Consider the following 21,341-nt stretch of genomic DNA (forward strand, 5'->3'; position numbering starts at 1 on the left):
GTATTAATTCATTTTATACTCACAGCAACCCTACGAGGGAGACACTATTGTAATCTTCACTTTAAAGACAGGGTATATGATTTTCCCAAGGTTACACAGCAACTAAATTACAGAGGTAGAATTTAAACATAGGTAGACTATCGTTTGATCATTCTATACTGCCTGTACTTTGGTTTTTAGCAGTATAAAAGTAGTTCTGGTTAACTTATGCAAGTGAGATTAGTGGAGGCTGTCACAATAAATCAGAGTGAAGAATAGGTTTTAGAATGAACAGGGACCAAGGTAATTCCAGAGTGTGTGAAGCAGAGTGTAAGAACCCAGGACAGAGGTCTCACATCAGTTTGGAGAGGATCGATCATCACTGTTTCTTTAGTGTTAATACTCTTTTTGCTTGAGATTTAAATTCCCAAAAGGTAGAAATCAATTGGTTTATTTTGGGTAATATGCCCTTCACTTGATGAGGGAAGAATAGGATCCCTGATTTTAGTCCTACTAGATTGTAATGAGGGAAATATATTTCAAGTAAACACTTGAAGTTGTGGTACTGTTGGGTAAGGACACAGATGGCCAGGCAAATCATAACAAATTTCCACTGTTGGAACTCTATGGGACAATAACACTTTATTCAGAAAACAATTGCTGAGTGCCAGTCGATAGGTTTACACTGTTCTTTGTCACTGTTTATCATAGAAGCTGAAGCATGCAGCAAATATGAATGAAAGTTTGAAAACTGTGATTCTGCTAATGCCAAGTCAGGCTCAAGACCTTTAGAAATGTTATTTGTCTATCTGCCTCCCTGCTTCTCACTTAATTAAAAATAAATATTATTGATGATATTAAAATAATATTTTTCTTTAAAATATAAAGTTATATTTCTAAGTATAGTAAAAACAAGCTCCTTTAGTTGAAAAGAGTGAAGGCCCATATTATACATAGAATCCAATTTTTACTAATTATATCTCTCAGTTTGAGTAGACTTATTATACTGTATTGCTTCCCTGTCACTGATATAGTCCTCATCATTCCATTTTTAATGCAGTGAGAAGGTGCTATATTCATTAAAATTAACCTCAGAAAAATCATCTGAATTTTGATATAGCATGTCATAATTATGCCAGCAATTTTAGAGAAAAACAATTTTCTTTCCTAAATTACCAAAAGTTATGCTTTAATATTCCCCCCACATTGCTTAATTTTGGATTGGACTAATTAACTAGTTAGTAAGTAAAACAAAACTGATTTTTGTAAAAAGAAACTGTAAACAAGGGAAATATAATCATAAATATTTTGTTACAGAAAAAATGTGCTTTAATCTTACATAGATTTAGAAATGTCTATGGCATTTCCTCCCTATGGTGTATTCAGTACTTTTTCAGGACACATTTATGTTAATTACAATGATTAAAAACAATAGATTTTTATATGTTTAATATATGTGTGCATATATATATATGTGTGTGTATTATGTATATATAATATTTAAAACAACTCTTCAAAATAGGAACAGAAAGTCCAGTTACATCTTCTGGCTAAAGAAGATCATCAGAAGCAACTGAACGAAATTGAGAAATACTATGCTACGATAACAGGCCAATTTGGATCGGTAAAAGAGAATCATGAAAAGTTAGAACAAAATGGTAGGTGCTGTCTTATTTAAACTTATATATTTAATAGGATTTTTTAAAGTGAGAGAAGCGGAGATAGTGAGACAGACTCCCACGTGTGCCCTGACTGGGATTCATCTGGCAACCCTGTCTAGGGCCAATGCTCGAGTACTGAATTATTTTTAGTATCTGAGGCTGACCTGCTCAGACCAACCAAGCTAATGTCAGCACCTGGGGCCATGCTCGAGCCAATCAAGCCACTGGCTGTGGGAGGGGTAGAGGCAGAAAAGAGGGAGAGGGGGGTAAGAGAAGCAGATGGTTGCTTCTTCTGTGTACTCTGGGAATCAAACCTGGGACGTCCATATTCCGTGCTGACACTCTATCCACTGAGTCATCGACCAGGACCAGGAAATGTTTAAATGGACTTATTTATAATGAATAAATTGAAGTTAACTGAGACTAGTAAAAGCAAATGGCAGTTTAGTGAATTTTATTTAAATTCAGTAATAATTATATACATTGCATTGGGGCTGTTTTCCTTGTCCATGTTAGTGATACTATCCTTAAAAATGTAACTTTTGCCCTGGCCGGTTGGCTCAGTGGTAGAACGTTGGCCTGGCATGCAGGAGTCCTGGGTTCGATTCCCGGCCAGGGCACACAGGAGAAGCGCCCATCTGCTTCTCTGCCCCTTCCCCTCTCCTTCCTCTCTGTCTCTCTCTTCCCCTCCCGCAGCGAGGCTCCATTGGAGCAAAGATGGCCCGGGTGCTGAGGATGGCTCTGTGGCCTCTGCCTCAGGCGCTGGAATGGCTCTGGATGTAACAGAGCAACGCCCCAGAGGGGCAGAGCATCGCCCCCTGGTGGGCATGCTGGGTGGATCCCGGTCGGGTGCATGCGGGAGTCTGTCTGACTGCCTCCCCGTTTCCAGCTTCGGAAAAATGAAAAAAAAAAAAATTAATTTTTTTTTTAATTAAGCAAGAGGTGGGGAGGCAGAGAGACAGACTCCCACATGTGCTCGGACCAGGATCCACCTGGCAAGCTCCCTACCAGGGTGATGTTCTCCCCATCTGGGGCCACTACTCTGCTGCACAGTAACCGAACTATTTTAGCACCTGAGGCAAGGCCATGGAGCCATCCTCAGCAACCGGGGCCAACTTTGCTGGAACCATTTGAGCCATGGCTTCAGGAGGGGGAGAGAGAGAGAGAGAGAAAGAAGGGAAAGGGGCGGAGAAGCAGATGGTTGCTTCTCCGGTGTGCCCTGACCGAGAATCAAACCCAGGGGCCAATGCTCTACTGCTGAGCCAACCGACCAGGGCCTAAAATATAAATTGATTATAATATTTTTCTAAATGTCTTTCATGTTGCAGTACAAGAAGCAATACAGTTAAACAAAAGACTTTCAGCTTTAAATAAAAAGCAGGAATCTGAAATATGCAGTTTAAAAAAGGTATGATTAATACAGTGTTATATTAAATATTAAATAAAATTATAGTCTAAGATAATTAATTTTATAAACTTTACTAGAAAAATTGGGTAGGTTTTTTTTGTTATAGATGAAGTTTTAAATATAGATTCATAAACTTTTAGTTATGATTCCAATAAATATGATGAATGTATTCTACTAGTCTATTTGAAATATTGTTTGAGTTGTTACCCAGTGGCATGCATTTTTCTGGTGACATGAATAGCCTATAAGCATTGACTGTATGTCAGTCTTATTAGATTTATTTATACATTCAGTCAATATTTGACTCTGTGTGCCAGACATTTCGTGACACCCAAACACATGGATGGAGAAGATAAAACATGTCCCTGTTTTTTTGAAGTTTGAAGTTCAGTGGAGGAGTTAGACATAAAACAATCACATAGATTAAATAATTTAAAACTTTTTTTTTTTTTTTTTTGTATTTTTCTGAAGCTGGAAATGGGGAGAGACAGTCAGACTCCCGCATGCACCCGACCGGGATCCACCCAGCACGCCCACCAGGGGGCGATGCTCTGCCCCTCCGGGGCATCGCTCTGTCGCAACCAGAGCCACTCTAGTGCCTGGGGCAGAGGCCAAGGAGCCATCCCCAGCGCCCGGGCCATCTTTGCTCCAGTGGAGCCTCGCTGCGGGAGGGGAAGAGAGAGACAGAGAGGAAGGAGAGGGGGAGGGTGGAGAAGCAGATGGGCGCTTCTCTTGTGTGCCCTGGCCAGGAATCGAACCCAGGACTTCTGCACGCCAGGCCGGTGCTCTACCACTGAGTCAACCGGCCAGGGCTAATTTAAAACTTTTAAAGTAGAATAAAGAAAATGATAAAGGATATAATGACACTGTAACAGGTGACATTATTACATTAGAGATAAAGAGGTGGAGAAGGGAAGAAAATAATATTTCAAGCAAGGGGAATAGCATATGCAAAGCCTCAAGGCAGGAAAGAACTTAGTATATGTGAGGAATTAGAAAAAGTGTGGTATGACTGGAGCATTTTGAGTGAAGGAATGTGTTGGACATGTATTGGTTGCTAACTGATCATCGATATTCCCTTTCTCCTTCCTAAACTCATGCAGGTTTTTGTTTTGATGCCTCCAGCTTTAGAGATAATCCCTAAATTGGCAGAAGGAAGTAAACATATTTCATTCCTCTGGCCAGAGTCATTGAGTCAGGAGTGGACAAATGACCTTAGGTAGTGGTTATAAACCTGGAAGAATGTAACCACATTGTGGCTCTCAGTCATCCTATAACCACAGGAAGCCCAAAAGGGGGAACCTGACAGTTAGGATGCCAGATTGGGTGTGATATAAAGAACCTTTTTAAATTATAAATGTTTATTGATTTTGGAGAGAAGAAGAGGAAGGGAGAAAGGGAGATAGAGACAGGAACATCGATTTGCTTCTGTATGTGCCCTCACTGTGTATTGAACTGGCAACCTCTGTGCTTTGGGATGATGCTCTAACCAGCTGGGCAAAAAACTTTTTAGAGCAGTTTTAGCTTCACAGCAAAATTGAATGAGAAGTATTGAGGGTTCTCATATACTCCCAATCCCCACCCATGTACTGCAATCTCTCCCATTATCAATATCCCAACTAGAGTGGTATATTGATTACAGCTGATGAACCTACATTGACACATTATCATCATCCACATTCCATAGCTTACATTAGGGTTCACTCTTTTTTTGTGTGTGACAGAAACAGAGAGACAGAGAGAGGGATAGGCAGACAGGAAGGGAGAGAGATGAGAAACATTAATTCTTCATTGTGGCACCTTAGTTGTTTATTGACTGCTTTCTCATATGTGCCTTGACCCGGGGGCTATAGCAGACCAAGTGACCCCTTGCTCAAGCCAGCGACCTTGGGCTCAAGCTGGTGAGCCTTGCTCAACCAGATGAACCCGCACTCAAGCCGTCAACCTCAGGGTTTTGAACCTGGGTCCGTTGCATCCCAGTTCGACAGTCTATCTACTGCGCCGCTGCCTGGTCAGGCAGAGTTCACTCTTCATGTTATATATTCTCTGGGTTTGGACAAATGTTCAATAACCTGTATCCTTCATTAAAATATCATACAGAATAGTTTCACTGTCCTGAAAATCTTCTGTGCCCTTTTTCATCCCTTTCTCCCCACTAACCCTTGACAACCACTAATCTTTCTACTGTCTCCATAGTTTTTCCTTTTATAGAATGTCATATGGTTAGGAGTCATACAGTATGTAGCCTTTTCAGATTGACTTTTTTCACTTAGTAATATGCATTTAAGGTTCTTCTATGTTTTTTCATGGCTTAATAGCTCATTCCTTTTTATTACTAAACAATATTCTATTATCTATGTTACCATAGTTCATTTATTCATTCACCTACTAAAGGACTTCTTGGATGCTTTCAGGTTTGGCTATTATGGGCAAAACTGCTATACACATCTGTGTGTAAGTTTTTGTTGTAGACATAAGTTTTCAACCTCTTTGGATAAATACCAAGGAGTGTGATTGCTTGGAAATTATAAGAGTATATTTAGTTCTGTGATCTGGCCAAATGGTCTTCCAAAGTGCCTATAAATTTTATATTCCCATTAGCAGTGAATGAGAATTCCTGTTGCTCCACATCTTCACCAGGATTTGGCATTGTCATTATTTTGGGTTTTGCCCATTGTTAAGAGGTGTATAGTGGTATCTCTTTGTTGTTTTGTTTGATTTGTAATTCCCTAATGACATATGGTATAAAATATCTTTTCATATGCTTACTTGACATCTGTAAATCTTCTTTAGTGATGTGTCCATATCTTTTATTCATTTTTTAATTGGGTTGTTCATTTTCTTATTGTTGAATTTTAAGAGTTCTATCTATAATTTGGGTAACAGTCCTTTAAAATCAGATGTGTCTTGCACCTGAACCTAGGACCAATAAATATAATGAGGCTTCAGTGATCTGGCGTCTCAGTCCTAGAGGCTGGGAGTCCCCTGTACCCATCTTTTCTGTAAAAAATAAAAAATAAATAAAATCAGATGTATCTTTTTATAAATATTTTATCCCACTCTGTGGCTGGTTTTCTCCTGTTGACATTGTCTTTTTCATAGCAGAAGTTAAAATTTTTTTTTTAAGTGAGAGGAGAGGAGATAGACAGATTCCCACATGCATCCCAACTGAAATTTACCTGGCAGCCCCTGTCTGGTACCAATGCTGAAATCAACAGAGCTATCCTCAGCACCCAGGACTGATGCTTGGACCACCTGAGCCACTGACTGCAAGAGGGGAAGAGAGAGAGAAAAAAGAGAGGGAGGAAGAGGAAGAGAAGCAGATGGTTGCTTGTCATATGTGCCCTGACCAGGGGGATCAAACCCAGGACATCCACATGCCTTGGACGAAGGTCTATCCACTGAACCAACCAACCAGGGCCAGTTGTTTTTAATTTTTATAAAATCTGTCTTATCAATTATTTCTTTTGTGGATTATGCCTTTGGCATTGTACCTAAAAAGTCATTGACATATACAAGGCCATCTAGGTTTTCTCCTATATTGCTTTTTGGAGTTTTATAGTTTCATATTTTACATTTAGGTCTATGATCAGTTTGAGTTAGTTTTTGTGAAGGATGTAAGATCACCTAGATTTTTTATTTTTGTTTTTTGCATGTGAATGTCCAGTTGTTTATCACCATTTTTTAAAAAGATTATCTTTGCTCCATTGTATTGTCTTGGCTCCTTAGTCCAGTATCAGTTGACTGTATTTATGAGGGTCTATTTTGGGGCTCTCATTTCTGTTCTGTTGATTAATTATCTTTTTTTTCATCAGTACCACAGTCGTTATACCTATGGTTTTATATTAAATCTTGAAGTTGGGGAGTGTCAGTCCTCCTACACTGTTGAATTAGCTATTCTGGGTTTGCCTCTCCATATAAACTTTAGAATCAGTTTGTTGATATCCATTAAATAATTTTCTGGAATTTTGATTGGGATTATTTTGAACTGATAGATTAAGTTGGGAAAAACTGACATCTTGAAAATATTGGGTTTTCCTATCCATAAATATTGGGTCTTTCTATTTGTAAATATCTAGTTCTTTGATATCTTTCATCAGAGTTTTATAGTTTTTCTCATACAGATCTTATAAATGTTTTGTTACACTGGTAGTAATTATTTTACTATATGGGCTGCTAATGTAAATGGTAATGTGTTTTTATTTTCAAGTTTGATTTGTTCATTGTTGGTATAAAGAAAAGTGTGGCCCTGGCCGGTTGGCTCAGCGGTAGAGCGTCGGCCTAGTGTGCGGAGGGCCTGGGTTCGATTCCCGGCCAGGGCACACAGGAGAAGCGCCCATTTGCTTCTCCACCCCTCCGCCGCGCTTTCCTCTCTGTCTCTCTCTTCCCATCCCGCAGCCGAGGCTCCATTGGAGCAAAGATGGCCCGGGCGCTGGGGATGGCTCTGTGGCCTCTGCCTCAGGCGCGTGGCTCTGGTCGCAACATGGCGACGCCCAGGATGGGCAGAGCATCGCCCCCTGGTGGGCAGAGCGTCGCCCCCTGGTGGGCGTGCCGGGTGGATCCCGGTCGGGCACATGCGGGAGTCTGTCTGACTGTCTCTCCCTGTTTCCAGCTTCAGAAAAAAGAAAAAAAAAAAAAAAAAAAAAAGAAAAAAAAGAAAAGTGTGAAGTAATAGAAAATAAATTATTGATCTCTGCCAATAAATTCCTGGCACATAGTCCCTAAATGCTTGTAATTTTCTAAGTGATAAGAGCACTAGGAGAACCTTTTGTTCTAATGAGGTGGTGACTCTGGGTGGGCTCTTGGATGGGGGCTGATCCTAGAAAGACTAAGCCATGATTAGAAACTTGAAATTTTCAGCCCTGCTCCTCCATACCATCCACTTCTCCAGAGGGGGGAGAAGGGCTAGAGATGGAGTTAATTATTGATCATACCTATGTAAGGACGCCTTTATAAAATCCCAATAGTATGAGTTCTGAAGATCTTCCAGGTTGGTGAACACAGCCATGTATGTACTGAGAGGGTGACACACCCGAACTCCATGGGGACAGGTCTTGCCCTGTGTATGTCTTCTGGCTGTTCATTTGTATCCTTAGCATGTCCTTTAATAAACTGGTAAACATAAATGTTTTTCCTGAGTTCCGTGAGCCACTCTAATAAATTAATCAAACACCAGGAATAGGTCCTAGTAATCTCTATTTGTAGCTGATCAGTTAGAAGTGTTTGAACTTGTGATTGGCATCTGGCCATTTTTTTTTTTTTCCCCCGAAGCTGGAAACGGGGAGAGACAGTCAGACAGACTCCCGCATGCGCCCGACCGGGATCCACCCGGCACACCCACCAGGGGGCGACGCTCTGCCCACCAGGGGGCGATGCTCTGCCCCTCCGGGGCGTCGCTCTGCCGCGACCAGAGCCACTCTAGCGCCTGGGGCAGAGGCCAAGGAGCCATCCCCAGTGCCCGGGCCATCTTTGCTCCAATGGAGCCTCGGCTGCGGAAGGGGAAGAGAGAGACAGAGAGGAAGGAGAGGGGGAGGGGTGGAGAAGCAGATGGGCACTTCTCCTGTGAGCCCTGGCTGGGAATTGAACCTGGGACTTCTGCACGCCAGGCCGACGCTCTACCACTGAGCCAACAGGCCAGGGCGGCATCTGGTCATTTTTTTATGGTCACATCTTAGAGTGTATTAAGGTGGCTCTTTTAAATATAAGGAGGAAAAGCTGTATTTTGAAAAAGTCTGTAGTCTCAAATCAGAGAACAGTTAGGACCACTGATTTTTATCAATATAAACTTCAAATGCTAAATACTGATTGAGTAGTTGTGAATAAGCATGTTTTCGGTGATATCTCTGGTTCATTTATTTTTTTAAATATTTTTTATCAATAACTTAAGTGATTAAATAATCATTAAATTGGGTGACTTAAAATATTAATTAAATTAGGTTTTGCATTATGAAAAGATTATACCTCATAAATTTTTATACTTAGTTATGTATTTTTTTGTTGAATAGGACAAATGTTTCATTATAACATAATGGACTACTATATTTCAAATGTATAGTTTAAGACTGACCTGTAGATGGAGACGAGGCTCATGTAAATAGATGGAGAAATACTCATAGTGGCTTTATGTAGAAGGAGGAAGAATGTCTCTTTCCCTGCACAAGTATAATTCTATCTCATGAGTACACTTGTCATTTTTCCTCAGGTCTTAGAGCCTAGACCAGGGCTACCTAATTGTACTGATGGGTCATGCACTGGTGGCCTCTGTCACTCTAAAAAGCATTTTAGTCAGTGACCATGTTGCCAAATAGGGTAAAGTGAGATAATTTTGTTAACTTTGAGAGTAGCTAAAAGGGTGAGAATTAAAAAAAAAACAAAAACATATATATATAAAAAAATATATAACAGCCAATTTTTAATATTTCAGACATTCTATGTACAATAACTATATTTGTATTTTTTAATGTAGTCTTTATTATTAACTTTAAGAAACACTTTTTTAAATTTTATTTTTCAGAAGCTAAGTTTATCATTCATTTAAAACTTTTGAAAATTAATTGCCCCAGAGATAATTTTTCTTTTTCTTTTATACTATTTTATGATTTTGTTCAGAGAAGTTAAGTTACTGGTTTGTGAGAGGGTGGAATTCTGGAGGTTTTTTTGTGGAGCAAAATTAAACAGACTAAACTTAGTTGTTAGATTAAACTAGGTATTATAGTTCTGAATGCTGGGCTCACTATTGTAATCATAGATTCCTGATACTATCTGTGAGCAGCATTCATAACCTCTGCTGTTTGTCTGAGTAAACGTCAGAGCACTCAAGGAGATAGTGATATTTCACAGACTACCCCATACCAGAAAAGGAGGGGTAAAGGAGAAAAGGGCACAATATTTATGACTCTAAGAAGTATAAGTTGTAATTTAATGAGATCAAAGCATTTGCTGTTTATTTGCTGCACTAACAGCTTTGAATAAAATGGTTAGAAAACAGACAATACTAAAAGTTCAGGATATTTAAAAGTTATAAGGCCCATAAAATCCCAAGCATATTTTCAGTGGAAAATCATTTCATGGAGGTCTCTGATTTTAATTTATTATGCTCTTAGGATTAAGTAATTAATATATAAGAGAAAAAGACAAAGTGATCAGTTTTTACTTTTGTCAGTCATATACTGGGTTTTCTCCCCATCTCCCCCTTTCTACTTCCCTGCTGTTTCAGGACAATTATTGAAATAGGAATTGATACATTTTAGAGAGTCTCCTATAAAACTTGGCTTACTCCAAAGCATAGTAAGACATAGAACTTTGTTGTACTTTGTAACCTTAAAGGAATAAAAAAACTTTTAGAAAACCAATCCTCCTTTATTCAGAGAATTGTAAGCTACTTTATGTGAACATAAGTTTTAGCCATAAATTTCAGCTTAATTATATTTTGTCAAAAGGGTAATGTGTCTTTAAGAGTGGACCTAGAACAGATCACTAGTATAAAAAAGCCATGTGATAACTTATTTTCCACACTGTTTGAATGTTTATTTACTTCATATAGTTGTATCTTTAGGAAAACCCAATATAAAACATTTTAAGCCTGACCAGGCGGTGGCGCAGTGAATAGAGTGTCGAACTGGGATGCGGAAGGACCTGGGTTCGAGACCCTGAGGTCGCCAGCTTGAGCGTGGGCTCATCTGGTTTGAGCAAAAGCTCACCAGCTTGGACCCAAGGTCGTTGGCTTGAGCAAGGGGTTACTCAGTCTGCTGAAGGCCCGCAGTCAAGGCACACATGAGAAAGCAATCAATGAACAACTAAGGTGTCACAATGCACAATGAAAAACTGATGATTGATGCTTCTCATCTCTCCCTTCCTCTCTGTGTGTCCCTGTCTATCCCTCTCTCTGACTCTGTCTCTGAAAAAAAAAATTTTTTTTAAATAAAATATTGATGCAAGTTTTAAGTTATCATTCTAGTGCACAAAAGAGTAACTTGAAAGCCAGTGTTTAGAAATGCCACTGTGTGAGGAAAGGTATATATTATTTTAAAGCAAATATTGGTGTCTTATTTTAAAAATTGGATCGATTGAGCATAAGATTTCTTTTTATTACTCAGAGAATGATTGACTAAATAATGAGTAACAATATAAATATTAGTCAAACATCCTATATATTGAGTTGAGATCAAAACTTTTGATTCTCAGACAGGTATTTTTCCCTTGAAATAAACTCTTAAATTTTCTTTCATTCCTTCCTTCTTTCCTTTCCCTTTCCCTTTCCCTTTCCCTTTCCCTTTCCCTTTCCCTTTCCCTTTCCCTTTCCCTTTCCCTTTCCTTTTTCTTTTTCTTTTTCTTTTTGTATTTTTCCGAAGTTAGAAGCGGGGAGGCAGTCAGACAGACTCCCACATGCGCCTGACCAGGGTCCACCCAGCATACCCACCAGGAGCGATGCTCTGCCCATCTGGGGCATTGCTCTGTTGAGGCCAGAGCCATTCTAGCACCTAAAGTGGAGGCCTTAGAGCTGTCCTCAGTGCCTGGGCCAACCTTGCTCCAGTGGAGCCTTGGCTGCAGGAGGGGAAGAGAGAGATAGAGAGGAAGGAGAGGGGGAGTGGTAGAGAAGCAGATGGGCGTGTCTCCTGTGTGCCCTGATTGGGAATCGAACCCGGGACTTCCACACACCAGGCCAATGCTCTACTGCTGAGCCAACCAGCCAGGGCACTCTTAAATTTTATAAGAAATTAAATTAATTGCTAGACTTATTTATTTATTTATATTTTTCTGAAGTGAGAAGAGGGGAGGCGAAGAGACAGACTCCCGCATGCACCCGACTGGGATCTACCCAGCAAGCCCACCAGAGGGCGAAGCTTGGCCCATCTAGGTTATTACTCCACTGCAACCAAGGCAGAGACCATGGAGCCGTATTCAGTGTCTGGGCCAACTCTGCTCCCATGGAGCCTTGGTTGCAGAAGGGGAAGAGAGAGACAGAGAGAAAGGAGAGGGGGAAGGGTGGTGAAGCAGGTGGGTGCTTCTCCTGTGTGCCTTCTCTGGGAATCAAACCTGAGACTTCCATATGCCTGGCCAGTGCTCTACTGCTGAGCCAACCAGCCAGGGCTCTCACCACGAATTTTTATTTCCATTTACTTTATGCTAAATAAATGAATCTTTGATTTCATCAAATCATATTTTAGGTAAAGATAGGTCAGATTTTTTTTTGTTTTGTGTTCATCACTCTTCTTATGTTCATCATAATTTTTAGTTCTTCTAGGTCCCTGAATGTATTATATTTCTGTGGTGTAAGTATGAAACATGGTACCTTTCCTTGTGGAGCTCATAGTCTATAGGAAGACTCTTATTGCTATCAGCGATGAAAGAATCGATCTTAATTCTTTAAATAAATAAAAGAATTATTTATATCACTATTAAGAATTCAGACTACTTAATTTTAAAAGTAGAGAAAATAATCATAGAATCCCTGGGATTCACCCAGTACTAATATTAGGTAACATGCCAGCACATAATAGATGCTCAACAAATATTGTTGTGTGGAGTAATACATGACAGGCATTTGGTTAGTTTTTTAAAACAAAACCCCATATATAAGTAAGGATTCACTCTTTTTTTTTATTTTTAAAGATTTTATTCAATTTTCAGAGAGGAGAGGGGGGGGGGAGAGAGAAAGGGGAGGAGCAGGAGGCATCAACTCTCATATGTGCCTTGACCAGGCAAACCCAAGGTTTCGAACCGGCAACCTCAGTGTTCCAGGTCGATGTTTTATCCCACTGCACCACCACAGGTCAGGCTTGTTAGTTGTTTTAAAAAATTGTGTGTCTATTTTACAGATGAGGAACTTGTGAGAGAATGAAGTTAAGTAAGTTAACTAAGAACCAGGATTGGAACCCAGACAAATTTGGCTCTGGAACCTGCGATCTTAACCATTGTACCAATAAAAGTAGTAGCATAAGCAATTTAGTCACAAAAGTTTCTTCTGTCCTTCATTGCCCATTTGAAAGCATGTATTTATTAAAAGGAGAATTGTTAACTGTTTGTATTTCTAAACCAACAGCTCTTTGGATGCCTTGACCCATAGATCTGTAGATGAGCATATTCCTACCTTGAAACTCATCATTAAACACGGCTTCCTTTGGGCTCTTGTCGTTCAGCCTTCCTTTTTCTCCAACCAGTCTTTTTTCTATCTTTCAGTGACATTACACTCCCAAATCTGTTTTCTTTGTCTCTTGTCCTTCAGTTCCCACTACAGTTGTCCCTTGAAATATTGTGGTTCACTTTTCACAGTCTCATTGTATTGTGGATTTTTAAATTGTATATATCTAATTTTGTTTCACGGATTTTTCGCTATATTGTGGGATTTTGCGGTATATAGGTATTTTTATATATTATTTTAATTATTTTTGCAGTAAAATAAGCAAAGTAAGTGTGGGAAAGGTTTAAAAGAGTGTGGGGAGGGTTTATAAAGCCTTAATAATATGTAAATAAAATAAATATAAAGTCGCTACTTCACAGATTTTCGCCTCTCGCAGGGGGTTCTGGAACCTAACCCCTGCGATAGATGAAGGACCACTGTATTCACCCAATCCATTGGCCTGTTCCTGCTCTATTTCCCTGCATAATAGTTCTCACTTATTCTGTTTATCTTAGCTCAGCATTTTACCCTTTTCTTTGAAACTAAATCTTTCAACTATATTCATTCCAAGGAGGTGCCTGACCCAGACCACACTGGTTTAGCTTTCCTCTTTCCCCCCCTTTTTATTCTCTTTTGCAACATGAATATAATGATACCTGCCTTTCCTGTTTTATATATGTGTAATACATATAAAATAAATACATGGAAAAGTACTTCAGAAAGTTTAACATGCTGTAGGAATTTATGGGGTCATTGTTACTTGCAGGTGTAATTAGGCTAAAATTAAGATTTAAGGCAGTTTTGTTGTGACACTTTAGTTGTTCATTGATTGCTTTCTCATATGTGCCTTGATGGGGGTGGGGAGGGGGTGCCAGCAGAGCGAGTGGCCCTTTGCTCAAGCCAGTGACCTTTGGGATCAAGCCAGCAATTATGGGTCATGTCTGTGATCCTATGCTCAAGCTGGAGACCCCGCACTCAAGGTGTTGAGCCCACACTCAAGCCTGTGACCTTGGGGTTTCGAACCTGGATCCTCTGCATCCTAGTCTGATACTCTATCCACTGCGCCACCACTGGTCAGGCTAAACTGCACTCTTTCTACAGTGACTAGCTCTCTCCAAACTATTTTCTTCAGATCATCTTGTTGTAACTCATGCTGACACTTTTTGTTTTTCATTACAGACTATTTTTTTTTTCAAAATGATAGATGTTTAAATATTTAAAATGTATTAGTTTTATAACATCTATGTGATAGTTTGCTTTCTTTTTTTTAAATGATTTTACTTACTGATTTTAGAGATAGGAGGGACACAGAGAGAAAGGCAGGGGGGTTGGAGGAGCGGGAAACATTCACTTGTAGTTGTTTCTCATCTGTGCCTTGACCAGGCAGCCTGGGGTTTTGATCCAGCAACCTCAGCATTCTATTTTAGGATGACACTTGATCCACTATGCTACTAAGTGCATGATAGTTTGTTTTTTAAGGGCCTTTTGGTATAAATAAATTTCTCTGGTTTTCTGATTATCTTTTCTTTTATGTTTATTTTATTGATGTAAAATAAAAGGAAGGGAGATAGATAGATAGAGAGAGAGAGCCAGGAACATAGATTTGTTCGTGTCTGTGCTCTGACCAGGGTTCGAACCTGCAGCCTTTGTGCTTTGGGACTATGCTCTCACCAACCGAGCTATCCAGCCAGGCCTAATTCTTTTTTTTAAATCCCATTCCTCCAAAACTCTATTCTAAGGTCTCTGTTCCTCTTCTTTTATATGTTTTTTCTTTCAGTTAGTTCACACTCCTTAATTCAGTCATTCACTTCATGTAGATGACTCCACGTCTATATTTCCAGTCTCAAATTTCTCTTAATCTCCAGTTCTGTGTTTTCAACTGCCTGTAGGTCATCTCCGTTTATGATTTACTGTAACTTGAGGGTCAGCAGGGCACATATTGGATTGATTCTTTATTCTCCCCATCCTTCTCTCCCCCTTTGCCCCCTTCTCCTCCTCATCCCCCCAGATTCATACAACTCTCCTTTCAAAGGGAACCATCTTGCTGCCTGTGAAGGTGCACGAACTATCACTGGTACATTGAAACTTCATTTGGGGGCATTAATCACGGGTAACCTTTTCTATTTTGTAAGTATGTGAATGAAAGACCTTTTTGAGAATAGTAACTGCCTATGTCTCAAGCATAATGATTTGTGGGTTTTGGCTTTAAAAGTCATTGCTCACCTCTTGTTTCTTACTGTCTTAAATACATTTTTTATCTTTTTCATTAGTGAAGCAGACTTTCCATTTCCTGTCCATTTTTATGCTTCTCTCTTTCACATTATGACCCCTCTTTTCATTTCTTCTAGCTTCACAGGATACTCAGGACTCATCTTTTTCCTTCATTCCCCATCTTTCTTTAAAATGTCTCAGATTTTCATTCTCCATTTATCATAATACAGACATTCCTCTCATGCCTGGATTAATAAAATAGCCTCTTAGCCAGTGTTCTTCTCTCTAGTTTTTGTTTACTCTTTTTGCCAGACTACCTTTACTAAGTTAATTAGTTTAATGTATTGCTTCTATGTGCCTGACATATGCTAGATACTTAGTATATGTAGAAGAAATGATAGATTGAATAGTTATTTGTCTACCAAATCAAGTCCCAAACTGTTTTTCAGCTTTATTGAGATATAAATGACATGTGATATTGTGTGAGTTTAAGGTGTGCAATATGTTGATTTTGTCACAAGCTTTTTTTCTTTTCCTTCTTTTTCAAGTGAGAGGAGGGGAGATAGACAGACTCTCTGCATGTGCCCTGATTGGGGTCCACCTGGCCAGCCCTGTCTTGGGCCGATGCTCTGCCTACCTGGGGCCCCAAATTGCTTTAATTGGCTTTCCAGAGCTTTCATGGTTGTTTCAATACTGTTTCCTACTATTTCCTAACAAGCGTCTTTGATTCTATTTAATGCTAAATTGTTGTTCTTATCATAATTCTTTTTTTTTTTTTTCCCAGTGGGGAGAGAGATGAGAAGCATCAACTTATAGTTGTGTTACTTTAGTTGTTCATTGATTGCTTCTCATATGTGCCTTGACCGGGGGGATGGGGATCAAGTGGAGCCAGTGACCCCTTGCTCAGACCAGCGACCTTGGGCTCAATCCAGCAACCATGGGGTCATGTCTATGATCCCATGCTCAAGCCGGTGACCTTGGACTTTCGAACCAGGGACCTCAGTGTCCCAGGTCAACACTCTATCCTCTGTACCACCACCAGTCAGGCTGCTTATCATAATTCTTTTTTTTTTTGTATTTTTCTGAAATGAGAAGGGTAGGGGGAGGCAGACAGACAGACTCCTGCATGCGCCCAACCGGGAACCACCTGGCATGCCCACTAGGGGGTGATGCTCTGCTGCAATTGGAGCCTTCTAGCGCCTGAGGCGGAGGCCATGGAGCCATCCTCAGTGCCTGGGCCAACTTTGCTCCACTGGAGTCTTGGCTGTGGGAGGGAAAGAGAGAGATAGAGAGGAAGGAGAGGGGGAGGGGTAGAGAAGCAGATGGGCGCTTCTCCTGTGTGCCCTGGCTGGGAATTGAACTCGGAACTTCCACATGCTGGGCCGATGCTCTACTGCTGAGCCACCCGGCCAGGGCCATAATTCTTAATTCTCCTTGCTTTTTTGCCTTTGCTCTCCTCTACATTTCCTATTCCTACTTGAAATGCCTTTTCTCAATTCATCTGTATTAAATAGGATTGAGGCAAGAAAGAGATGGCACACTGGAATGGGTCATTTAGAAAATTTTAATGAAGAAGCTATTTACAGAATGTGGGCAGAGTTAAGGGAAACAACAAGGGGGTATGGTAGTAAAGCACCCAGGGATCGAAGCAGTGCGGTGGGGGGGACATATGCCACCTAGCCCTGAGGGGGCGGTGGAAGGAAGCGGACGCTGGAAGCCAGGGAGAGCAGTGGTGTAGGTGCAGCTGTGGGAGTGCAATTCAGAAGCTGTGACCTCTGGTAAAGGTACCGCTATCGCTAATTTATGGTCCTGTAGGGAGAGAGCTGGGGAAATACCTCAGTCTCTCTTCCCAACATACTGATTTATTGGTGCCTCCCACAGATTGAATGCCACCAGGAGCCAGAGGGCACAGAGCCACACAGGGCACAGAGCTGTGGAGAAAGAGTGGAGAGAGTCAGGAGGGACACATGGAGGACAAGTACCCTCCTGATTCTTCAAGGCCTACCCCCTTCATTCAGACTTCTTTCATCACTCAGTTCATGCTGATTGTTCTTTGTACCAGACAACGATTTGTCTACCTGCTTTTCTGAGAATAAAGCCCTATCTTTTGGCCCACATGGCTACTTCAGCAGTTATCTTATGTATTACCCATGTCTAAAGGGGATATATAAACTAAGACCGATAAATCCTTTCTCCTGGATTTCGAATAGGGGTTAAGAGATAATCAGGCGAGTTTCTCTCTGGGTGGCTGAGGCGGTAACATGTAGAATTCTGGAGACCCTGGCACCCCTCTTTGCTGCTCCTTGTTCAGCTTCCTTGATACCACACTGTTGGTTTTCCTTCTACCTTAGTTGGCTGTATTACTCATCCTGCTATACTAGCTGTTTTTCTAATTCCTGAATGTTGGAGTTCTTTAGTACTCAGACGTTTGCCATCTTCTCTGTATCATTATCTGTATATTGTATTGTGCATTCATCTTCTCTCTTAACTAATAACTCTGAGTGATTGCAACTATTTCCATAGCTGTAAATACCACTTAAAAAACTGAAACATGAGAAATGTGTTTATTTTGGGGGAAAAAACGAGAAGATACTAATCAACACAATGAAGAAAGTGAAAATTCCCTATAATCCACCCTAGTGCACCAACTTTTTTCTACAAGAGTTGTTTATCATTATTTATTCCATTTTTAAATACAGCCTTTTAAAAATTGAATTATATTAGTCAAGTTTCAAATTGTAAGACGATTTTGTTAGAAAAATACCTGACCTGTGGTGGCACAGTGGATAGAGTGTGGACGTAGAAAGCTGAGGTCTCCTGTTTGAAACCTGAGCTTGCCTGGTCAAGGCACATACGGGAAGCAACTTCTAGGGAGCGGATGCCTTCTGTCCCTCCCTCCTTGCTCTCTCTCTCCCTGTCTCTCTCTAAAAAGCAATAAATAAAAAATTAAAAGAAATGAATTTGGATGTAGTGCACATAAAATTCAAAGGGAATTCAGATACTATGAAGTCAAGAATGTGAACATCGGGTCTTTGATTGTTTAATATAGTTTGCATACAGAACATAGCAGTATAGTACACACCAACTCAGTTTTTATTTCAAGATTTTAATGTGTTTGGGTGGTATCTATTAAACTCAGTGGACATGTAACTTCACAAATTAAGACTTGTTTTGTATCTCCTTCAGTTCCATTCAATGCCAGAGTTACTTTTCTAAAATGCAGATCTTTTTATGTTGTTCTCAAAATCCTTCAAGGGTTAATTCCTCATTGCCTGTAGAACAGAGAATTAAAACTCTAGTTTGGTTTACAAATCCCTTTCAATATTTGAATCCTGCCAAATTTTATTCGCAATTGCCAATACTCTACTCCTCCCCCTTATCCATAACATATTAATTCTAGAAATAGCATATTAATTTTGTTTCCCTGAAAAACACCATGCTCTTTTATGTTTCTGTACCTCCGTACATGTCGAGTCCTTTTGCTTGGAATGTCTACTGCTTTTTTGTCTGCTTTGCAAATTTATCTTTTAAGAATCAATTCAGATACCTCTTTTCCGTGTAATGCCTTTGGATGCCCTCGGCCAGCTGTGTTCTTCCTCATGCTCCTGTGCATTCCTGTAATATAGCACCCATCGCATTAATTGTAATGACTTCTTAAATCGTTTTTTTCTTTTTAGATGCTATGAACTTGGGAATTGATCATCTTTTATCATCTCTTTTTTGTTGTTTTAGAGACAGAGAGTCAGAGAGAGGGATAGACAGGGACAGACAGACAGGAAGGGAGAGAGATGAGAAGCATCAATCATTAGTTTTTCGTTGCGCATTGCGACGCCTTAGTTGTTCATTGATTGCTTTCTCATATGTGCCTTGACTGCTGGCCTTCGGCAGACCGAGTAACACCTTGCTCAAGCCAGCGACCTTGGGTCCAAGCTGGTGGAGCTTTTGCTCAAACCAGATGAGCCTCCACTGAAGCAAACTCAGGGTTTTGAACCTGGGTCATCGGCATCCCAGTCTGATGCTCTATCCACTGCGCCACTGCCTGGTCAGGCCTTTTATCATCTCTTTATCTCAGACATTTTGTTAGAGAAGTAATGAAGGAAGGCATCCTACTTCTGAGAAGTTTAAGAGCAAAGATCGTGCATTCTATCCCTGTGTCACTGTGTTTGCCACTCCATGGTCACAAATACCGTTTCACGTTGGCTAGCTATCTTGCAGTGGAACTAGAGGAAATACACCTTGATGGACTAGCGGTATTTGGATATATAAAATATAGTAAATTATACTGATATGTTTTTTAAATGGATTTTAAAACTGTCAGCAAAGTACCTTGCTTTGATGAAATATATATACTTTTTTGTTTCATATTTCTTTTGTTAAGGAACTAAAAAAAGTAAACTCAGACTTGGTAAAGTCCAGAGTCACATGGCAACATAAGATGGAAGAAGAAAACATCAGTGTAACAATTCAAGAACAAAAATTCCAGGAACTTCAAGAAAGACTCAATATGGTATTTGATTAATGTATTCATGTTTGTAAAATTTATATTTTTGTAAAATTTATGAGAAGTTCAGGGTTACAATACAAAAATGTTCTTTTTTTATAGAATTACCGTATTTTTCGCTCCATAAGACGCACCTGACCATAAGACACACCTAGGGTTTTTTTTGTTTATTTGTTTGTTGTTGTTTTTTTTTTTGTATTTTTCTGAAGCTAGAAACGGGGAGAGACAGTCAGACAGACTCCCGCATGCGCCCGACCAGGATCCACCGGGCATGCCCACCAGGGGGCAATGCTCTGCCCACCAGGGGGTGATGCTCTGCCCCGCCGGGGCGTCACTCTGCCGCGACCAGAGCCACTTTAGCGCCTGGGGCAGAGGCCAAGGAGCCATCCCCAGCGTCCAGGCCATCTTTGCTCCAATGGAGCCTCGGCTGCGGGAGGGGAAGAGAGAGACAGAGAGGAAGGAGAGGGGGAGGGGTGGAGAAGCAGATGGGAGCTTCTCCTGTGTGCCCTGGCCGGGAATCGAACCCGGGACTTCTGCACGCCAGGCCGACGCTCTACCACTGAGCCAACTGGCCAGGGCCACACCTAGGGTTTTAAGGATGAAAATAAGAAAAAATATATTCTGAACCAAATGGCATGTTAAAATATTTAATAAAATGCCGTATTTTTCACTCCATAAGACGCACGGGCATTTTTCCCTCCACTTTTTTTTGGGGGAAAAAGTGTGTCTTATGGTAATATACATAGGGAAAAAAGGCATTATGAGTCTTTTTCAGTTGTTAAGTTTTTGCCATTGTCAACAAGACTTTAATAAAACTTGGTTATAATTTATTTCCACTTTAAGTGGTGTCAGGCTACCTTATGGGACAGTGGGTGTCTCCAGAAGAGCTTGTGAAGATGCCTGTATTGGGATCTAATGCCATCTCTAGTTCACTAGTCACTGTTCTGCTTCAACAGCAAGCAAATGTTGGTACTGATGATGAGCACTGAAGTGAATATAGAATTAGCTGAATTTTATATCCTAACCTAAAATTATTCAATTTTTTAAAGGAATTGAAATTAAATAAGAAGATTAATGAAGAGATTACACATATTCAAGAAGAAAAACAGGCAAGCAATCATAAGATATTTTGGAATCCAGTAAATATGTTAAAAACCAGATGTAATGTGGGAAAAAAAATTAAGTAACTGGTGGAATCATGCCTAGGTTAATTTCTAGCACACAGTGAGACTTGGTGTGTGTTGAATGGGTACATTTGTACCTTTTGAACCAGGTCTCTCACATACTCCTATTAAAAAATAAATTGGGAGAGATGGGGAGATGTCCTTCAAAGGTACAAACTTCTAGTTTTAAGATGAGCAACTTCTGGGGATGTAATGTATAGCATGACTTTAGTTAATGTACTATATTATGTACTTGAAACTTTCTAAGAGAGTGGATCATACATATTCTCATTACACA

The 21,341-nt window shown here is 40.2% G+C and overlaps 1 protein-coding gene across 1 annotated transcript in view; it reads left to right on the forward strand.

Moving 5' to 3' along the window:
- CCDC73 (coiled-coil domain containing 73) overlaps positions 1-21,341 on the forward strand; it is a 76,218-nt gene that overhangs the window by 34,247 nt on the left and 20,630 nt on the right. Inside the window, exons 7-10 of the mRNA XM_066363723.1 lie at positions 1,502-1,637; positions 2,969-3,048; positions 19,758-19,886; positions 20,930-20,989. Coding sequence (XP_066219820.1) covers positions 1,502-1,637; positions 2,969-3,048; positions 19,758-19,886; positions 20,930-20,989 — 405 coding nt within the window. The remainder of the gene's footprint in view (positions 1-1,501; positions 1,638-2,968; positions 3,049-19,757; positions 19,887-20,929; positions 20,990-21,341) is intronic.

This window comes from Saccopteryx leptura, chromosome 1, assembly GCF_036850995.1.
Source record: "Saccopteryx leptura isolate mSacLep1 chromosome 1, mSacLep1_pri_phased_curated, whole genome shotgun sequence".
In the NCBI taxonomy this organism is placed as follows: Eukaryota; Metazoa; Chordata; class Mammalia; order Chiroptera; family Emballonuridae; genus Saccopteryx; species Saccopteryx leptura.